This window comes from Buteo buteo, chromosome 20 (genome assembly GCF_964188355.1).
Source record: "Buteo buteo chromosome 20, bButBut1.hap1.1, whole genome shotgun sequence".
NCBI lineage: Eukaryota > Metazoa > Chordata > Aves > Accipitriformes > Accipitridae > Buteo > Buteo buteo.
Genome location: NC_134190.1, coordinates 13965258 through 13988481, shown reverse-complemented (window position 1 = coordinate 13988481; position 23224 = coordinate 13965258). Strand labels below are relative to the sequence as shown.

At 35.5% G+C, this 23224-nt stretch overlaps 1 protein-coding gene across 2 annotated transcripts in view; it reads left to right on the top strand.

Moving 5' to 3' along the window:
• EXOC2 (exocyst complex component 2) overlaps positions 1-23224 on the top strand; it is a 137364-nt gene that overhangs the window by 49336 nt on the left and 64804 nt on the right. For both annotated transcript variants that reach the window (XM_075052051.1, XM_075052050.1), the window contains exons 7-12: positions 1069-1149; positions 5062-5207; positions 5307-5388; positions 5884-5986; positions 9564-9682; positions 22321-22446. In XM_075052051.1, the coding sequence (XP_074908152.1) occupies positions 1069-1149; positions 5062-5207; positions 5307-5388; positions 5884-5986; positions 9564-9682; positions 22321-22446 (657 nt within the window). The remainder of the gene's footprint in view (positions 1-1068; positions 1150-5061; positions 5208-5306; positions 5389-5883; positions 5987-9563; positions 9683-22320; positions 22447-23224) is intronic.

Genomic DNA, 23224 nt, shown 5'->3' with positions numbered 1-23224 from the left:
GAACTGATGGCTGTTTGAGCTGATTTTACATATGTTAACAGAGTAAAAATTTTGAAAGAAAATCATATTTTTAAATAATTGTTTTATATATGCTGTATCCATATATACAGGAATGCTACCTTAAAAAAAAAAAAAGAAAAAAAAGAAACACTGATTTGTGCTGCTTGTACTGAACAGAGAAGAGGAGGGAAGAAAGGCTGTGTAAGAGAGGGGAAGTAGAAAAAAGGAGTATCCACACTCTGTTCACTGTTCATGTTTCCAGAGTGATGTGGTATAGTCAGGCAATGCTGGTAAATCTCTCCCCTCCTGAAAAAGAAATTACAATAAGACAACAAATTAATGCTGGTGCTACACATTTCCATATCCATTAGTAATACCACATGGAAACAAGAATTGGGGCTTTTGGCATTTTAGGACAGGAAAAAAATAGCATCTTCAAAAAAAATAAAGCAAACTCCCCTCTGTTTTCATGTTGTTTTGAGCAAAAGCATTGCAGTGCTTCTGTGTAATGGTTAATGCAGTGTGTTGCTACAAGATACTCTTAAATTATGTGTTTTGAGACTGCATTTTTATAGATGAAAACAACTGGTGGGGGAGTGTTCTAGCTCTTGATTTTGGGGTCATCCAAATTCTCTTTCTACCCTTTAATTCTTGGTAATTCCTTTTTGGTGAGATTAGTATAAAAACTTTACCTTACAAAGCAAAAGTATTTTATGCTTAAATTATACTTTTCAAAATACTAAATTGAATTAACACTTGTACTACAAGATAGCTAATTAGCATTATTCTCTCCACATGTTTTTTTTTTTTCCCTTGAGCATTACTGTCTTGTTCAAGAAGATACAGGAAGTCTGTGTCAGAGTAATGGTTAAAATTCTGCAATGTCTGGCTCTAAGCCCTGTCTTCCACTAGACCCTGCTGCCATGAAGCATGTTTGTATTTTTTTACATCTAACAAGAAATATAACACTTTATTTTTAATTTAAAAAATGTTTTAAAGTGTCACTTTGATGTTGTGTATTCCCACCTATTAAAATGTTCTGCATTTTAACTAGACACTTTATTCCAGCAATTCATCAAAAACTGGAAGCGGATGGAACGGAAAAAGTAGAAGGATCCATGACGCAAAAACTGGAGAATGTACTGAACAGTAAGTTTTGTCCTTCCAGCAGCAACTATTTATGGACTTTGGACTTTCTAACAAGCTTTAATATCTTCCTATGAATATGGTAGAAAGTAGAAAACAGTACAGTCCCTTTTGCATTTTCCTGTTTGATAGTAGTGATTTTAGGGTGTGATAGTACACCTTTTGAAAGAAGTAGCAGCTTTTGCCATGACTTTCAGCAGTGTTTGTGATAACAAAGAGAATAAATATCAAAATAAATACATTCTAAAGCATTTACTTTAAATGAATTTTGGTGGCATCTCAATTTTGAGTGGACAAAGAAAACAGAGAAGCTATATGGATAGACAGAACTGTAGAAGGTTGAGTGAAGCTAAATACCAGGACTGTAAGAACTTGGAGCAAAAGAGGAAGAAAAAACCCCCACCCAAAGAACAAGCTGTTTGCAATATAACAAGGTCAATTAACAGAATCTTTTTCACTTACTGTGCTGCCATTTAGACTACTTGGAATTAGCATTCTTTTTAGAAACTTGGAAAAGCTGTCAGTACTCTTCTGTTTCTCTGTATTAGCTGTAAGGTTGCATCGAGAGAGATGGCTTGAATTTACTGCAGTTTGGTATGTGTTTCATCAGATCAAAAAAGTTACTTTTTTTTTTTAATTCTGGGACTTCTGCCAAGATAATTTTACTTTGTTTCATTGTGATTTTTTTCACGGAGGAAGGGATGTTTCCCTTAGTGCTGTATCAATAAGCAGTAATGACATGCAGATAGCTGACTCAGTGTTGGAAAGTCTGAGTGTGTTTTATGAAATCAAGAAAGTGACATGGAAGTTCACTGTTTTTCTTGTCTTGTATGAAGAAAGCAGTGACTGTATGTGTGTTTGTGTGGGGAGCACAAAGAAAGCAGGGGGTTTTGTGAACAGCTCCAGCTCTTTTCAGTAGAAATTCATTAATGCTTATAATAAAGGTGTAGTTTGAACATTGTTATTCCCTCATCTTGTTGCCTGGAATGCAAAAAAAGCCAAAACCAAAAATCACCAAAAAACCCAACCAAAGAAACCTTCAAAAAACTCATGCACACTATATAAAGACTATAGTGTGTGTCTGTATGTGCAGAATATTTGATACATATAGGGCAGGAGAAAAAAGCATTTGCTGAAATTTGCCAGTGCAGTCCTCAGTGCTCTGTGCTCTGTATTTATCTATGTCATGCACCAAGCACAGATTCCTTGAAGAGCACTTTCCATTTGACAAAATTGTGTGACAGGTTTTAAATAAAAAAGCAAAAATTTAGGTCTGTGACATTTTCCTACACATACTACTATGAGACAAATCTATATATAGTTATGTATAGTATATATATATATAATTGCTGTTTCATTTGATAAATGGTGGCTGAAATCTGTATGCAGATAATGAAGACTGTCTTTTTCAAGCTGTATCTGTAGAGGAGCTTGTGCCAGGCACTTCAGAGTGGTATTAAGTTTGGCTCTGCTGTGAAAAGAATTGGCTGCTTTTCCTCCTGGTACTTTGCAAGTCATGATGGGTGGGAGGCAGGGAAGTAGGAATACAACGGTTTAAAAAGAGTAAATAATATTATGCAAAGTGGTTTAGGATCAAAGCTTTGTTTCTTGTCTGACCGTTGAAAAGCTTCCATAATCCATGAGTAACAGGGCCTGCTTTCAAAAATTACTTCAAATCTTTAGTCAAATTTCACATTTTATGGACTTGTAGGTGCATATTTTGAGAGAAAAATGGTATTGTGAGCTTGATTACAAAGTCCTAAGAATAAGGATGTTTTCCACAGCATCTGAATGTAAGTTAAGAGCGTGCCAAATTATTGGATTGAAATGGCATGGAATAGTAGAAGCACAATTTGGTGTTATAGGTGGAATTATAAATGTTGGAGGTTTTGTGAAATTGCTAAATTTAATTGCTAAACAAGCTATTAAATATATATTTATAAAAACATGGTGTGCTATAATGAATTTAACGAGGAGTTGCATCTTAAAGGAGTCAATCAAATTCCATTATGTGATGTTTTTGTCAGGCTCTGTGAAAGACAACTGTTAGATAACTAGCGCTTTATTTTGAAGTTAAAAAAAAACTGCACACAGTAGATGAATAATCTATTTTGAAATGATAATTAGTCAATATAGGACCTGAATCTTTATCCATGGATTATTTAGGTTTTGATTATTCATCATTAATCAAGAGATAAAGATTGTTAATATAGAAAGGATTTGGAGGGGTGAGAAGGCAATAAATTTTACAATATTTTTATGTCTAAAAAGACAGACCTGGTTTGCATGAATTATTTAATTTCATTAACTAATAAGTAACTTGATATATTTCAATTTCTATGTAAAACAGAAAAAGTGCCCATAGAAAAAAAAGTAATTTACTTGAATTGAAGATTTCTACAGCAAATTAATTCAAAAAGAGATGAAGGCATGTAGTTTTAAACTAAAGACAGAAATCACTGTGTTCTTCCTGCAGTTGTCAATTACTTTTTAAAAACATTTGCATTGAATTAAAAATGCTTTGTGACTAGAACTTTAATTCCTAGATATAGTTCATTGCTTCTTGGCTGTTAAAAGAATGGACAAGAAACATATGAATTCAAACAAAACAAATGTTACTAGAAAGATTTACAAAACAAGCATTTATTATAACCTCAGGAGAAAAATCATACTTTATCAGTGGTCTGTATTTAAATGTCCAGCTAGCTCTTTTCATTGTGCATTTTTCCTTAATGGATTAAAGTATTCTATACTAAATAGTATGCAGTAGAAATAGCTATCCTGGCAAAACTTTTTTTACATCAAGGCTTCAAAATTTCAACAAAGTTTAAACATTATTTAGATATAGCAATTATTTTACAAAGACTACTTTTAACATGAGCAGGCCACCCACAGTGTTGACTAGAGAAAATGGCATGCAAGCCACCCAGCGAGACTGATGTAATTTTTTTCATCTTTGCTTAAAGTATAGTCACTAGACCAGATAATGTAGAAACTTCTACATGCAACGATCAAAAAGGCTAAAACAGTTCCACTTTTTTTTTTTTGTTAATTAAAAATAAGTCTTGAGTTGAAAAATGCAAATATTCACATGCAATGTAAATCTTCCCTACTAGAAATGAAATTCTGTTATTCTGTGTTGGGAAATAATCCTTGTTACAAAATAGAATGCTTTTTACTCTGGATAGAAAAGGTTTTAAGGCTATATTTAATGTATTTATTGAAGAATATTCACAGATAGTATAGAAACTTAATTGCATGAAATTGTTGACCAAGGCTTGATCCTGTATGTGATGAAGCCAGTAAGACTTTTAATGCAATGTGAAGACAATTTGTATTTATTCTGTTACAGTGACCAGCTAGTTAAACTTCTTTCAGTCATGCCATTGTCTCTGACTTAATCTTTGGTACTTTGAAGTGACTCGCTTAAATATCAAATTTTGTAATAATTTTCAAGACTTAGTTTGAAAACACAAAAAAAATTGTTTGCAAAACCCAGTGATAACTCTTAAAGCTATGGCATTACTTAACATAATGAAATTACACTTCTAAAAAGAAAACTTGCTATGACTTTCCGTATCCTGAGATGCATAATTTAGTTGTAAAATGTAGACCTGGAGCCAAAGCAAACTATAAAATATCTGCAACAAAGTTAAGCATTTGAAATAGGAAAGAGTGATTGTTTTTAATTGCACAGGGGTCTTACCACATTAAAATGCTAAGTGGTTCACTTTGAAATAGTATTTCATCAGTTGTAAAATGTTAACACAGTTGAACAAAATAAGTATAAAAATTTAGCAATAATTACTCACTTGCTCTAAAAACTTGAATGACTCATTAAAAGGAGGAAAATCTGTATGTCATTTGAACTGATTACTTACTCTACTTTTTCTTATTTTCATCCTTTTTAAATAGGAGCCAGTAACACAGCAGATACCTTATTCCAAGAAGTGCTGGGTCGCAAGGACAAAGCTGATTCAACGAGAAACGCGCTTAATGTCCTTCAGCGTTTTAAATTTCTTTTCAACCTTCCCTTGAATATTGAAAGAAATATCCAGAAGGTATAATCCTTTAAAAATACTTTTCTGTTTGCTGAAATTGGCCTGTTAACTTTTTATTGACAAATATAAATGTTTGGGTTTTTTTGTGTTTTTTTTAAGGGAGATTATGATGTGGTTATTAATGACTACGAAAAAGCCAAATCACTCTTTGGAAAGACAGAGGTTCAGGTATTCAAAAAATGTAAGATACGGGTTCTGTTATTTGCTGCTTTTTCTTTTTTTTAACTTAAAGACTTAAAAGCACATAGTAGTCTAAAGAGCTTTATGTAGCTTTTATATGGATTTTAATCCATTAAAATTACAGATTTATAGGAACCAATTACTCTAAGCAATATTTCTGGCAAGTTTTTTGAGTGAGGTAAATATTACAAAATGTGAAATCACAGCCAATTTTATTTATTAAGGCTTGGTATTACTGTACATAAGAGTTACAGTACTTAAAATATGACTTTGGGTATCTCTCACTGGCATGTTGTTGGAAAGACTTCAAAGTCCAATTTTCTGTTGTTGTAGAACTGTTGTATACAAAATTTTCAGATGTGGCTTGTTATAAAATGAGTTATATTGATTTCCACATTAACTCCAAGTGTCTGGTGTCCTAGAAAAATAACATAATTTTCCATTCATACCGCTGCTGAAGGCACACACTGGGTTTATTTCCTCTCCCTACTTCTAGATTATGCTGAAGTTGAAACCAGAATTGAAGCTCTAAGAGAACTTCTGTTAGATAAGCTGCTTGAAACTCCATCAACATTGCATGATCAGAAACGTTACATAAGGTAATCATTTGACTAGTGTCTTCATCAGACATATGGTGTTAGATGTGTATTTAAATCTGTTTCCTAAATAGGGTAGTGAATATTTTTACTATGGTCTAAATACTAATTTTAAGGCTGTAAGTAGAGTATTTTGAGATTTTGTGATTATATAAATAATGGCAATGGATTGGTACTTGATTCTTTATTGAATGATTGAAAAACGGTTCTTGAATGAGAATAATTTAATGAAGGATAATTGAGATTTGAATTTAAATTTTTAAAATCTTTAACGCATGTTTAGATTCTGCTGCTTTCTCTAAACCATCATATTGCAAGCTGCATCTGAAATGATCACTCACAGGTTGCAGATCTGTGTCAAAGTAGATTTCTTATTAACTTGTCTTACACTTCAGCTTGACTTGGTGTTGAAATGGAATTATCCTGCGTCAGATAATAGGGAGGTTTTAATCCAGACTGTTGTTTAAATTTGGTTTTGGCTCTTTTACTATTCAGTCTAATGTAGTTCCTTTGTATTTCATGAACGCGAACCAGTTCCCCAGTTTTCATTGAAATTCCTAGGTTTTCTGTCATTCACAAAGCCAATGTTGAAGTCTGTTGTAGGCATGCTGACCTGAGTCGGTTGGACCTTCTTCTACTGGTAGACCTTAACCTGCTTTAAAGTCCCTGGAGCCAAACTTTAGAGTGCTCCGGAATATTTGATGGCTTTACTTAGAAAGCTTTTGAGTTTTGGACATTACGGTTGTGGTTTAAGCCCAGCCAGCAACTAGGCACCATGCAGCCACTTGCTTACTCCCCACCCCCTTCAGTGGGATGGGGAGGAGAATCGGGGTGGGGGGGGAGTAAAACTCGTGGGTTGAAATAAGATTGATTTAATAACTAAGGTAGAATAAAACGTAATACTAACAACAATAATAATAATATTTGTAATGAAAAGGAATAAAATAAAATAAAATAAAAATTAAAAACACCACCACCCCCCAAAAACCCCAAACCAAAGAACCCACCAAGATAAGACAAGTGATGCACAATGCAATTGCTCACCACCCACTGACCAATGCCTGAGCAGCGGTCTGTGCCTCCTGGCCAACTCCCCCCACTTTATATACAGAGCATGACATTCTGTGGTATGGACTATCCCTTTGGCTAGTTCGGGTCAGCTGTCCCGGTCATGTTCCCTCCCAGCTTTTTACACCTGCTTACTGGCATTGCATAGGAAACTGAAAAATCCTTAACTTGGAATAAGTGCTACTTAGCAACAACTAAAACATCAGTGTGTTACCAACATTATTCTCACACTAAATCCAAAACACACTGTACCAGCTACTAAGAAGAAAATTAACTCTATCCCAGCTGAAACCAGGACAGTTACTAGGCTTCCTAGTGTGGCTTGACATTCTCAGTGCTTTTTTCAGTTATCTTAAAAGATGTAGACCAAATGCACTGTGTGAGAAGCATTCTTAAAATTTTGACACCTGCATGAGGTCTTCGATGTGTTGTATGCTCACCAGGCCCAGTCGCATAGGAAAAAGTACAGTATTGGTATCTTGGGTCCCTTTGTTATGTTAGTTTATGAAGACAATGACCAGTATACATTTATGCAGAGTGCTTCTCATTCGTCTGGGTGCTACATAAATATTGCCTATTTATTGGAACTGTGTTTTAAGTTTTGTGTCTCTGAAGAAGGCACTACTGTTTCCTTTCTATGTCAATCTTGAAAACCTTGAAGAGCAGCTTCTTTATCTAACCAAGTCTTATGACCAGTTCTAAGGAAGAATCAGAGTTGTATATGTGTTTGATTCTGGTGTAGGCGTTGTTTTTAGTTTTTCTCTAGCCCCTTACCTTGAAGCATTTAATCTTTAAAAATATCCCAGCCTATGTTAAAGCGGACTGTGCTAATGTAACTACCAAATGTATTCCGCATGTAGAACAGTATAATGAAGAAGAACAGGGAGTGGACAAATGGAATAATTTAGTTCTGATGAATTAACAGAATCCCAGCATACAAAGCGATTAAATTAGTTTTACTACTCTAGATATGCTAATGTGGTTATACTAGTGTAAATTTTTTGGAGGCAAGGTGTGAAGAAAGCTTTCTTCAGAGCACTTCAGATAAGAGCAAATAAACAAAATCCTAGTTTTAAAGTTATTTGCATAAAACCTGCTTTTTTATGAGGGGTTTTTTTCCTTGATATGTTTGTTTTGTGTGTCTCCAGTGTCTAAGGCTAGGTAAGACCTGAAATACTGTGGTTTTCCCCCTCAGGTATTCAGTGTTTATCTCCATAATTAGGCTTCAATTCATATTGTCCTCTCATTTTATTACGGTATTCACACTAATAGTTATTTTATACTGTTCAGAAACAGTTTACCATATCACTTAACAGCCAAGTAGATGTATTTTTGTTTTCCAAGACTAGTGGTAATTTTATTTTATTTTGTGCCTAAGCAAAGATTAAAGTCCCCCTTAACACCGAGGAAGGCTTTGGGCTTATAATTTATAAATGTCACCCTGTCAAAATGGTTGGTTGTGCAATGTTCTCATCCATCCAACCAATCCTACTTTGACAGTTTGTTTTTTGTTCAACTGTAGACAGTTCTCAAAGACAGAATTTTGCAAGAGTCCTAATTAACATTAGGTATTTTTGTAGTAATACAGCTTTTGTGGAACAGTTAAATGTTCCCTGCACTACTTAAGATACTAAATCAGTGTACTTCACCTTGAGCATCCTGAACTTTTTAATCTGTCCTGAGTCTCATTAATACAGAATGTAATGAAGCACATTAAATAGTAGAGCAGCTACTGCGTTTTTGAAAATACTCTTTTGAAAGTACTGTCATCAGATAGTCTTGAATACTGTACGCTAGATTGTATTACTTCTGTGTTCTCTTTGAAATCACAACAGCTGGCTTCTAATACTCCTCTCTGCCTAAAGACAGAAGGTGTTTTGCTTCCACATATTAGAAGCCCTAATTATTTTTATCATCTCTCCCTGCCTCCCACTTTTTTTTTGTTTTGTTTTCCCCAGACTGTGTGTGCTCATCCTAATGCAAAAAACAAACCCAGGAGCTTGTTTTATATTGTTTGTGCTTGTTTGTGCTAAAATTAATGAGCCGCCAAAAATTAATTCCTTCTGTATTTACTTGTTAAGGTTACATGATGATACAATCAGGACATGTAAAGTGGGAAGAAAAATACCATACTTCATGTTCTTGAGATGTCATCACTGATTCCAAGTGAAACATGAAGTACTGAACAGCAACCTTGACAGATAAAGAGCTTGGTTTCCCAAGTACTTTAGTAGAGGCACAACTGAAAATACATATTAATGTGATAATAAATATATACGGTTTTGTTTATTTCTACAAGTTTTTTTGATGAATTTTGCCTCACTAAATGAGGAGGGGAGAATGCCAAGACTTGCGTTTGCATTGGGTATGAGTGTATCTTAACAACTATTCTTGAATTTTTAAAATTATGTAAAAAAAAAAAAAAAATATTTCTTCATACATCTTTGGTCTGTTTTAACGAGGCCTTCAGTGTGTCAAGTCAGAGCTTTGATTTTTGGACTGGGTTTTACAGATATCTTTCTGATCTTCATGCGCCTGGGGACCCTGCTTGGCAGTGCATTGGTGCTCAACATCAGTGGATTCTGCAGCTCATGCACAACTGTAAAGAGAGCTATGTTAAAGAACAAAAAGGCAAGAATATATTTTTGTTTATATATATATATATTTGACACTTAGGAATTTGGCATTGCCTTTTATTTGACAAGTTTTAGTGTGCAAATGATATTTGAGGGTTTTTCCCATCAATTTTGATAGCTTTTTACGAAGTTGAATACTGACTTGTATTTTTTTTTCTTTATTATAAAAACAAAACAGCAGTTGGAGTTTTCTTTGTGTTTAACTTAGAACTTTTAGGCTCTTTACATGGGAAAAGCATTAAATTTCAATCATCTATCTAAAGTTTACTGTCCTCTCAAAATAATTCTTTGAGGTCACGTGAAGTTTGGACTGTTGTCTGAATCTGCTATTAGATTTCTTTATCACAAGATATGCTGTTAGTATGTGGATATGCAGGGCACTGGTGCATACTGGAATAATATGTAATCTCTTGATATGCAGTGAATGATAATATCGTGTTCTCACGTTCTTTGTTCGTGTGCAGTTTCAAAATTTAGATTATACTGTTCGAGCACAGACCTGTGGGCTAGACAAATGGGATATATAGACAATGTTATATTAAGACCAATACGAATACTTAGTTCTTGCTTTCAGGGGTGGCAGCAGCTTAGCTATCAGTTTACATGATCCATCACATTAGTGTATTTTCAAAAGGGAATAGGTGGGAGGCTATGGGCCTGGCACTTCTAGTAGTAAAATCTGAAAACTGGATTTTCAAATTAGAAAATGGCAAGTAGTGTCTTGTTTCTCAAGAAGTCTTATGGAGTTTGCTGCTATTTCTGAAATGAGTAGGCATATGGGAATCTGGTCTCTCTTGGCTTATAGGTAACTTCCATATTTAGTGTTAGTGCATGTGTGTACCAAACCAAATAAGGTGTTCTATTCTGAGAAACCATAAAATTTTTACCAAGTTGGATCTGCTGCAGAAATGTGCTGTAAAATTGCTGCAGGAGGCTTCAACTCTCCTTAGCAGAGGTTACATCAGGTATGGAGTTCACAGGGTGCATCACATATGACAGTGATGTCAGTAAGTTTAGCTTAAAGCATGCACAGACTGTCTTTGATCTACAACACGGTGTGAAGTGCTGTGGGACCTGCTGGAACACCAGGTTAGTTTCTTGGCCTCTTGGTCAAAATTCAGAATGTTTCCGAAACCTCCCCATTTTCCCTCCTCATCAAAACCCTGAGACACCACGACCACCACCCCTGCAACATACAGCTATCAGGAGCAAAACTCACTTGTAAAAACAGCCATGGTTAACAATTCTAAGCTTTCTTTTTCTCCTCTCACTTGCAAAATGTTATATAGCCATCTCTCGGCTTCTTAGCAAGAAAAATAGGGGCACGAAGATACTAAGTGCTCAACGCTTTTTTTTAGTAGTCTATATAATTCTGATATGCAGGCTCCAGTAAATGAATGGAAAATGTGTCTATAAATTCCTAGGCTTGTCTTGAAAATCTCAACCTGTTTGGTGTTTTTCTTGCAACAAATATGCTTACCTCAGCCTTAATATCAAAGGGGCTATTATGTTAGCAGCTTTGTTTGGCTCACATAAGAGGGAATTTAAATAACTTGAATGTCCAGTAAATGCATGTATGAATAGTTAATATTTAGTGCATGTATGAAACAAATACTAATATATTATCACTTTTATTAAAAAGCTCATCAAATTTCAATAGTTTTCTTCTAGCCTTTTATGTGGTCCTTACTGATGTAGTTTTTGTACATTGTAGATTTTTTTACAATCGTAAAATACTCAAGAATTGATCCTAGTTGATGGAATTTTTTACTTAGTATCTAGTGGGACAAAAGGTTGCTAAAAGTGATTTTTCCTTTCCATAGATCTTTAATTTTGGCATATACTAGATGGGAGAAGGAAAAAAGAAAACTTAGAAGAATTGGTTTTAACTGCCAAGTAGTTACAATGCTGATTGTGATCAGAGACATGGAATGTATTTTAATCTACTTTAACAGATGTATGCTTTTCAAACAGGAAAAGTGTGGGTTTTTACTCATAGATATCAAATAGGTTATGCAAGACTGAGGAATCTAATCAAGTTAGAAATGTGGTTTGTATGTTCATAAATTCACAGGCTATTTTTAAGAGAAAATAGTAATAAATTTTCAAACATTAAAGTACTCCACTTAAAACATGCTTCCAAAAAAGATTATTTTGTGTATCAAGCATTTGGAGGAAGAGGTGGGTCATAAGGCTGATACTCTAATGAAAAGGGCATTAAAACTTTTTCTAGGTTTCCCTTTTCAACAGGTATAATAGACATTGTTTCTAGCTGATAGTAGTCTGCATATGCTGGAATAAGCAGCCAGCATTTACAGTTCCACCTTGAACATACCAACAATTTCTGGCTATTCTTAGCTTATTTCTTCTGCTGACTGTGAATCTGTTGGTTCAAACTGAGTCAAAACTTTTCAGCATAGTAAACTTAAACCTCAGTAGCAGACTGCATCTATTTTTGCATTTGTGCACAATTTTTCCACTGAATTTGTGCCAAAGCATTTTGCTGTTGTTATTTTATTAGTTTTCAAAGCAGAGCTGTGCTCTGAGTTATTGCACGTGAATTTTACTACATGAAATGGATTTGGAATTAGACGAGAGCCTTTGTTTTTCTTACCTAGAAAAGTCTTTTTTGAAAACTCTATTAGATGTTCTGGACAGGATTTTTGTAGCTGATTGTCAAACAGTAAGTAATTCTCAAAGAATTTGTTTGCTGGCCATGATGTGTTCAGGATGGGATGGTTATCATTGCCATTTTTTGCTAAACAAGCTAAAAACCAAACCTAAGTGAATTCTAAGGAGAACTTGCTCCAAATTCAGTCACTGATATGACAAGCCAACAGTGTACTCTGTGGGACAGAATCGTTCCAGTTGTCTCTACACTGCTAGGGGGCTGACCCTTTAGTCATTACAACTTAAATAATTTCATTTTCTTATTTAGAAATAGCATCTTCTCCTGTCTTCTTTAAGAGATTTAGTGACACATCATCTCATCCAGGCCACTAGTAATGGCACTCAGGACAAATTCCCAATATTGAAAAGAAGTAAATCTACTTTTCTACCTCCTTTGTAGGTTCTTTATCTTTGTCTGATGATTGCCTTTATTAATAACTATACTTTTAAGGCCCTTGTAAGCACAGTTGAAAAGTGCAAGCTAATATACATGCTGAGGTGGCTAAAGGTGCTGTCAGAAAATTGTGTATTAGAGATATATTTAAATACATGTTTATTTTGGTTTTATATCTAAGTATATATTTTTGATCTGAGTGTGACTCCTTCACTCACAGTAGTACTATCACATGAAAAGTTTAAAAAAAAAAAAAAAGCCACTGTGCTTGGATATTACTAGAGGTTAACTCCTTTTTGTAGAAATACTCGGCAGTTGTAAGCACGTCCTAGAACTGTGAAGTATCATAGCATAGTACAATCTCTGCAGGCTTAAAGAAGAAACTCTGGCAAGTTTACAGGGTTGTAATGGTCTTGGGAGTGCTCTCCTGGAATTTGCTTCAGGGGTTAGCAGAAGTCCTATGTGTTTCAAATACTGTCTGTTTTCAGTTAATCCAGCTTGTGTTAATATTATTTCCAAAAACTGAAAGGTGAATCAAGCTGTGCTAAGCTTTGTCAGATAATCTGGCGGTGTGACTTAAAGGCTGACAACTACCAACAGCAAATTATTCAATTGTATATTTCCTTTGATTTTAATAGACAATTATTAATCGTAAAAGATGCGGTAATCTGATCATTAGTTAATTGGTTGCATTTATTTCAATGGGTACAAGTAGGATGGGGAATTTTCTCAAGTCCTGTGTATGAAGTACGTTACAGCAGCATTTTGGAGTGTATTTCCCTTGAAGAATATCTCTGTATGTGTATTAGTGTACTGCTTCCCCTCAGTTTAAACAACCCTGTAGGTTTGCTGATTAGTCTTGAATTATGTAGATTAATGTTTCCTTACATGCTCAGTTACGGCTGTTGTTACCCATCATTGCCTTTAGCCTATCTTATCTCTTGCTCTGTATAGCCATAGCAGATTTTGAGGTTAAAAAAAAATGCAGGCAGGTGATGCTCATATTATGAGAAACTGTTGGAATCCAAGCCCACCTGTTTTACGGAGTAAGTGATATGCATCTATGACAACAGATCAAAATTTCTCCTGCTCTGAAGTACTCTGAAGTATGAGCAGCCAGGACAAAGAGACCAAACAGCATAGCCGAAGTCTTAGTAGAAGCATGAGGCAGTACAGGGGATGTCCAAATCATAAAGCTCCCATGCTTGTGTCCTTACATTAAGGTGTTCTCCTGCTTCTCTGATGGTCAGATTCTTCCGTTAAAGGTGCAGCTGTAGATACGGGACCTGTGTGCAGCTGACTGGAGCTCTAGCTCTGCTGACATAGTAATGCCTGGAAATATATGTGTGTATTAACTTTTTATGTTTTGTTTAATGTATCTGCCTTACTAATGGAATAGGCAGTTGTGCTCTCTTATTGTTTTAGAACTTTTTTTATGATTATAAAGTTATTTCCTGAAGCATTGATGGATTAGTTTTATAAATCTGGTCACATCACACTGTTGCTGCCCACTGGAAGGATATGAAGTAGGTAAAGCCAGTTTGCTGCTGTTACTATGTAGATATGACAGAGAGAGGGAAATGCATGAGACTGAATAGACAAGGAAAAGATCATTTTTTGAAGGCTATGAATATAAAGCTTAACATGGAAGAGCACTATGCTCACTCAAAACTTTCTTAAATCTCTAGCAAGAGATAGTTGAATGATAAATTGTGCTGGTATTTTATGCCTTGTATTTGCTAAAGTCTGAATTGCTGCTTCTGAACTTTGAACTTATGATTTGTAAAAATCTGGGGACTTTCAAACCTGGATGGGGACTTTCAAACCTGGATGGGGACTTTCAAACCTGGATGGGGACTTTCAAACCTGGATGGGGACTTTCAAACCTGGATGGGGACTGGTTTCCTTCAATTAAGATTTTACATATTTGTAATTTTTAACTTTACTTGGCAATTCCCCTATTATTAGAGTGGAATTGTAGTTTTTCACTATGGTTTATGCTTCCCAGACTTGTTGGAGTACAGGAAACATGGGGGATATAATGATGTAAAATGACATGAAAATAAATGTAAATAAATGAGGTTTAGTTTAAAATTTGCCTGGGGCACTGGGCAGATAGCCAAAATGAGTTAGGCAATGGGATTCTTAATATGAGTATCAGGGAAAGAAGCTATGGAGGTTAAGACTGTTTTCTGTGTGGCCAGTGGTTATTTGCTTAGACTTTAATAGTGGCTTAGTAGGTTTCATGATCCTTTGAGCTAAAATGGATAGGGACTCTAATCCAGTTATCATCAAACTGACTGAAAAAGTCTTCATTTCTTAACAGGTCTTTCTGAGATATTATGTAACATTATTGCAAATAATCTATCTCTTAATACCCTTTACAAACTAAAACTGTAAATGAAAACACTAACACAGTTGTGGTGTGATCTTTCTGCTGCGCTTTGGGTTGCAAAATATGTAATATACGACCTGTTAAAGTTCCCAGCATGGCAACAGCTCTTGAAACGGGAGTATACTAGTTCAGTCATTATGATTTTTATTGTAGTTCTTATTGCTGGAAAAAAAAATACGATTTTCGCAGTACTCAAGAGTATGATGCACAGCTCTCCATATATTGTAAAAAAAACTGCAGGGTTTTTCTCTGCCAGAGTAACAGCAGCTGTATGTAGTGTGAAGGAGAGAGATGGATGCTTAGACCATGTTGCTCTTTCTTCTGTGCCACACTGAGATTCTATTCACCTTGCAATGAATGATCCATCTTTGTTAGATCAGACAGGCCAGCAAGGCTTGTGTCAAAAGGGCCTTTTCAATTTGTTATCCTAGCAGCTGGTTCTCTTCCATCGCCTTTGCTTACTGTACATCTGGAAGAAGACTTCTTGCAGCTGGGAGCCATTTCATGTCTAAACCACATCCCCTGTCCATAGCAGAAATACCCTTTTGACAGCAGATGTCAAGCAAACCCTTAATAGGTTATTAATTAAAAAAAAAAAAAAAAAAAAATTGATCAGTACAAAGTCTGACACTGGATTTGTTTTCTACTTTTACCACTCGTATCTGTAACTTTGCCGTTAGGTAGAATTTTTAGTAGAATCTGATATGTTCAGAAGTGCAGGGGGCATTCTTATTTTTTTTAATACTTTAAATAATATTTAAAGTATTATAAAGACAGTAAATATTGCGATTAAAAAGCAGCAGAGGTAGTTTAAAATCAAAATTGAAAAGATGAGTACTATTGAAGATAAAGTGAAACTCTTCTGTGGCCAGAATTTTACCTTGGTGTCTGCTCCAGTCTTTTAAGTTCTTATTCGGGCAATTAAGTAAAAGCAGGTTGTTTTCAACATTGCTGAAGATCTTAATGTCCGCTGGTGCATTTTACTAGTGCTAGTAAAATGACGTCATTTTTATTTATGTGCTGAACTTGAGGTGTTTGGCTCTTACTTTGGTATTTTTTGGCCTGCAGGACTGATAATAAGGCTTACCCTTAGGCCGTGAAATACTTACAACACCACTAGAAATAATTAGTCCAATTACCCTTTTTGTGGTAAACTGAAAAATAGTTTCAGGATAAATATATTTAGTATAACAAAGACTAGCCTTAAGACTTAAAGCATTCATTATTAAATGTATTCCAAACATGTTTTTTCCATAGAGTGCAGCAATTTTAATCATCTGCACTCATATCTCTGCTAGAAATACAACATTTTCTTCTTGATCATTTAAAAATGTCAGATTCCTAATAAATGTAAGGTTAGAAAGAAAAAGTATTCAAGTAAAAGAATAAAATGCAGTCATTCATCTGTTGAGCAGGTTAATTTTTCGGTAATTTCTCCTGCTCGCCTAATTTCTTGCCTAGACAAATTGAAATTCTCAATGCGGTGTCCTTGAAAGGAATCTTATCCTGGTTGTGTCAGTGCGGGCTCCAGGCACTGTGTGTTTGGTCAACAAGCAACAGTGGGTGGTCAGGCTGTAGCACAGGACAAGGGCCCGCTGTGCACAGGAAAAAATGTTCAAAGGTGTTTAAGGGTGGTAAGGAAGTCTGCTGCCCTTCAGAGAGTCCAGAGGCTATAGATCAGCCTTCCCTCGCTATTGTAGCCTGTGAGAAAAGTCACTCTAAGATACATAATGGATGAAAGAATACAGTAACTGTATTCACCTGGTTGCACATCTGTAGGGTCTTTTTTTATTAATTTAATCTTGCTTATATACATGCTGTATATGAACAAGTCTGTGTAATGACTGATGTTTGACTTACCATGGAAAATCACACTGAAAAACTACTCGACCTGAGGTTGGTCACTTGTTAACAATTTTCTTTATCACTGCAAAAAGTACCGGCACTATATTATCTCCTGATTGACCAATAGCTTTTGTAAAAACCTTTAGCTGAATGTCACATAAGTGAAGCACCGGGCTGGCAGAATTGCAGAGTGACTGACGCTGGGTTACAGAAGGGAGGTGAGAGATGTGTGACTCCCATGAGAAACCTCTGCCTGTTAGACTGCAAGGGGAAAAAAAAAAAATGAGCAAAGTTGTGGAGCAATGGATATTGCAGAATAATTTTTACACTCAGTTTGGTAATAGTTTTGAAATAAGAACTTAAAGCTGCTTTTAAAGACTTAAATCATTGACTGGTTTGCAGATCATGGAAAAAAATCTATTTTAGGAAAACTTCACATTGTCTTTTTTTACTGAGGCTGCAACATGCTGCCTGCAGGTAATGCCTGCAGGTAACATCTTAAAAAATGGGGTCAAGGTATGTACACAAGCCATAGGTACTGCAGGCACATAAGTACCTGGTAGCAACTCCACTACTGATAAAATTAGAGGAAACCTGCAATTAGAGGTCAGCACAGGTGGCTTTTGATTTACAGAAAGTGAAAGCACAAATTAAATAAATGACCTCAAAAAGCATTGCACTTCTTTTTTTTTTTTCCCCAGATCCTTATTTTGGTGACATCTTACCGCACTAGAACAGAAGAGGTCTGAACAAAACCGTTGAACTATTTATATTTCATACAGTATCTGAATGTTTTTATTTCATTCTATGTATGTTTTAAAATATCTGTGCACAAAAAGTTGAAACCCAGTAAAATCCTTTTTAGAAAAAGCCATGTTAAGATCCTTAAAGCCTCTTATTTGATCTTCTCATGATTTTACAAATGTAAGTGTAATAAGGCTTTAATTATACATCTGGTTTGTCATGACCATTTGGTGGAAGAACAGAATGTAATACATTTATTTTTCCTGTGTTTCCTTGGTTAAATATACAGTTGGCACAGGAGTCACTGACAGATATGCTCCATGTAGATGCTGTATTTTGGAAAAAAAAAAAACCCTTCTGTAACTTCAAAGATGCAGTATATTTAAAAAAAAAAAAAAATCTGCCAGGAATGTGTTGTTCATGCTGTTTGTACAACATCTTAAAACCTGTGAGGACAGTAAAAAGTTAATTTCTTGAAACTTTAGTTTGTTCCTGTCCTATATTCAGGATCTAAGAATGTAGAAATAGTACACAAATCAAATAATGAATAGGCAGCAAATTATTATTTGGGTAGTTTATTTAGGTTTATAAATATTATTGTCTAAAGTCCATACTAATGCTAGTTCATTGTATTACTATGATGCTAAATTTAAGCTGCTGGCTCCAGAGTGGAAACGAGTTGGGATGGGAGAAAAATTGTTTGTACGTTAACTCTTCACTTTTTTACAAAATGTATGCATTAGTGTGCAGTCTTCAAGCGCTATCTTCTGGTCGGGTGAAAGCAAAATCAGCTTTGCTAATGTAGTCCAGATGTTTATTAGTCCTGAGGGTATATGTGCTGTTGTAGTTCCCTGCTGCTGTGTTATACTTGCTTGTAATGCTAGACAACCAATTAAGAAATTAGTTCATGTTAAACTTTCTTTTCCTGGTATGGCTGCAAACTGATGATGTGGTTTTTCTGGTGGAACAAGAGAGTATTCTTTACATGTTTTCTGTTACTGGTGAATATATAAACCATTTGGGCGGCATGGGGTTAGTGTATCAGCAGCAATACAGAATTTTCAGGTTTTCAGCTACCTCAGGCTAAATGGTTTTAATTGAACTAATTCACATTAAGATGTTTTGGTAAGTGTGTCTGGTTTTCTTAATTCTGAGGTTTAATGGGTACTGTCATTTTTAGAAACCATCTGTTTACAAGAAATACCTCATATTAACAAGGTATTTGAAGGGTGAGAGCCTAAATTCTATGTGAAGGCATTGAAGAGGGAAGTTTTGGTGTATCATGGCTTTTTCTAATTGTTTTTTTGAAGATAACATTGCTGCACTTTTGGATTTTTGGTTCTGTTTTTTTTTTTTTTACATGTTTTAATTAGCAATGCCTATGACAATTCTGATTTGTCCTTGGCATACATTTTTTTTCACCCAAATAAAATGCAGATATGTAGAATCTCAGAGTCAAATTCTTATGTAAGCCCAAGAACTATGCAAGGCACTTAAAATTCTCAGGGTGTTCTATATAATGTTCTTTTTATTCTGGGTAGAATCTCTGTAAGATATTGAATGCATGCTTTTTTAATCTGGAGAGAGAGAAATGGTTTTTGTTTTACTTCATTCTGCAGGCTTGCTGGAACACTTTCACAGAAGTTAATGTTATAAATTTGTAATAATTAAGATATGTTTTAGAAGTCATAGGTGTTTAAATCGTAGATGCACAAGATCTGTGACCTTACACAGATCTCTATTACATGGGCAGTTGCATAGTATGTGTCCATAATTAACTATTTCCACTTGCAGCATCCGTACCTACTTTAAAAGCTTCTGATAGCTTTAGGTTTTGTCCTTATTATTCTGTAGCTCTAGTTCATTCAGGAGGAAAAGTCTTTCCCCAAATTCATGTTCAAACTCATTGTAGAACTTCTCAATGGTGGTAGTGGATAATATACTTAAGTGACTGTAGCAGAGTCCGTATTGCTGAAAACTCATCAATTTTAAAGGTGTCATAAAGACACATTGTTTTTAATAAGTGGTGTAGGATTTAAATAGTCAACAGAATGATAGAACAGGCTAAAGATAGCCCAGATGGGTTCACCAAGTCTGTTAATGCAGTGTCTGTTGTAATTGTGAACTACATAGCAAATGGATCTATTTACTTAGGTGTTTTATAATGTGAACAGTAATAAGATGAATGGAGGAACTGACAGTTAGCTCAATAATGACAATGCTTCAGTGAGGCCACAGCGAAAGACCACAGGAAATCTCTTTAAAAGCGGTTAAAGAATTATGGGAGGAAGAACTTCTTTCAAAAGGAGCTAAAACTCAATGCTGTCACCTATTGGAAGTTTGTGAAAAGTTTCACAATACTTAATATTGCTCTTTAAGCCACAGCTGTTGAAGTAAAGTGACTAGGCATATCTTTACTGCCATACTGGTCTGACAGCAGCATAAATTCAGAATAAATATTCTCCAAATCCCTTTTACTTTGTGTTACTCTTGAATCTGAGCATTGCAGTGTTGCAGCTGGTGCTCTTACTGTGTGGTCTTTCCATTATTTTAAGTGAATGCAGGTATTGATGGAAAAGATCAAGCAATATAAACTCAACACTGAGATTCTCACTACAAAATTCAGCATGAATTACCAGGAGAGGTTTCATCTCGATATAAGAAAAGGAATTTTTATTATTTTTTTTTTACTGTAAGAACAATCAATCACTGGAGCAACCTCTGCAGGGATGTGGTAGAGTCTTCATTGCTGGAGGTTTTCAAGACTCAAGTGAACAGGGTGCTAGATAATCTCACCTAGGCTCCCTTTTCCACAAAAGGTTGGACCAGATGATCTTTCAAGGTCCCTTCCAACCTGGATTGTTCTGTAATTCTATGAATTGTAATTAGTTGAAGTTTAGCTGTTACGGCTCAGTTGGCCAATGCTGAAATCATTTTTGATGGTTACTTTCAGAAATGTATCTGTATAGTGAAATGCATGAAGCAGCAATTTAGACTTTAAGAGAAATACTGGCAATGTTACAGTACTTTAAAAAATCATCATGTTCTGCTCACTATGATATGGTTATTTTCCAAAATATACATTAGACTCCAAGTATCCACCTCTACCAGACTAGATCATTGCTTAGGACTTGGTAATAGTGACCTACATATGCACAGGCACCCAAAGGGAAAAAAAAATAAAATTATTTGGTAACAGTAACTGGTTCACTGGGAAATATTTTGTGTGTTTGTGGATATGTATAAGTGTTGGATGCGTTACAGACATGCAGAAGCATACAATGCCATTAGTTCATCTGCTTCATGATGGATGTATTGCTTCTACCTGAACTCTACCTCCCACAGATGATAAGCAGCAGCACAGGGACTATATACAGCAAGTGACGTGATACATAACAGAACTCTAAAAACGAGAGCCACAACTCTAAGAGCCAATAAATGGCCATTGTGACTAGCAACTATTAAACTAATATAATGAATGCTTGTAACAAATTAGTTTTAACATGCTCTGGTCAGATCTGTTATCTCAACCCTTTGTGCCCCACCCTGTCGTGGTTTAACCCCAGCCAGCAACTAAGCACCACGCAGCCACTCGCTCACTTCCCCCACCACCACTTAGGAGGATGGGGGAAGAGAATCAGAAGTAAAAAGGTAAAACTCATGGGTTGAGATAAGAACAGTTTAATAGGACAGAAAGGAAGAAGAAAATAATAATGATAATAATAACAATAATATAATAATAATAAAAGAATTGGAATATACAAAACAAGTGATGCTCACCACTTATCAACCAATGCCCAGTTAGTTCCCAAGCAGCAATTTCTGCCCCACCCCCCACCTGCCCAGGCCAACTCCTCCCAGTTTATATACTGGGCATGACTTCACATGGTATGGAATACCCTTTTGGCCAGTTTGGGTTAGCGGTCTGGGCTGTGTCCCCTCCTGAATTCTTGTGCACCTCCAGCCTTCTTGCTGTCTGGGCATGAGAAGCTGACAAGTCCTTGACTTAGTCTAAATACTACTTGGCAACAACTGAAAACATCAGTGTGTTATCAACATTCTTCTCATACTGAATCCAAGACATAACACTATACCAACTACTAGAAAGAAAATTAACTCGATCCCAGCCAAAACCAGGACAACAGGTTAAACAGCTAAGAAGTAGTTGAACACTCTGCCCCTAACTGCTTCATCTGGAGGCACAAGAAATTGTTGCTGTTGAATATTTAGACATACACCAGAAAAAAATTGCGCCATATTACTAATGGTATAAATACATATTTATCTGTGGCTTTTAAGCAACTAATTGTAGCGTGTTACTTAAAGTAAAAACAGAGAAACATACAGACCAAAGAATGGTATTTCCGACATGGTACTTGTGGTTTTGGCTTTTCTACTGGAGTCAATAGTGGTGTTACTGAATAGCATTTATGTAGATTAACAGACAGTCTAATGAAGCAAGACTATTGTCTTGTAACTATTGTCTTGTATCACTTCAGAATTAAATTAGAATTCCATGTGCAGCATGCAGTTCCATGTCAATTGATTTGCAAATTCATTATAACTTTTTTTCCTCTCTCCCTAGGCAACTCATTGCTCCACAGCCCCATGTTAGACCTGGACAGTGATGTGCGTTCATCACCAATTGGCCATCTCAGTCAAACTGCTTCATTGAAAAGGGGCAGCAGTTTTCAGTCTGGCCGTGATGATGGTAGGTATCTGTTTTATTTGGAAAAATCAAAGCTGCAGTTCCCTATGTCCAGTGTGTGGTATAGTCAAGAAACCCAAACAGAAACCCACATTCTGTGTGTTTGTTTTGGTTTCTTACCGAATAAAATTCTTTCTTCTCATGCATTACCATTGCTTACTAAAGGGTCCTCTGTGGTTTTTGCAAGCAAAGAGCAGTTCATAACTGAAATCTGCTTCTTAAAATGTAGACAAGGTAATAGGAGTCTTTTTTTCTGTGAAATCAGAATTATTTTTTTTGCATACATAACCATTTACTGCCTACCACCTTTTGCTGCTCTTAAACCTTTTGCATGTGTTTGCTAAGATGACTCTCCTTGCATTTGCTCCTTCTGTGACTTCATATATATGATCCTTGTTCTCTAATTCTGTAAACCCAGAAAGGGAAACAAGTGTGTGACTAAGCTCGAGCAATGTGTCTACAACCAGCTGAGCCCTTGTGTCATATGTGTCTTCAACACCCTTATCCAAACAACTTCATCTCAGAAGTCTTTCAATGGTGACATCACAGGGGACAGAGAACACATTTTTCACAGGATAGGTCATTTCGTAGCAAAGTACGTTTTTGCAGAAAGCAGGTTTTTATGAAGAACTTTCTGACTTTGGTCTGCTTTGATGTTGCTCTTCTCCCAGTTTTGTGTTCTTCCTTGAAAAAACATCTGTAAATATCTGATTTTTTTTGAGCAAGAGAAGGAATGAAGGGATTCTTTCAAGAACATAGAATGAAGAATAATGAGAATTGT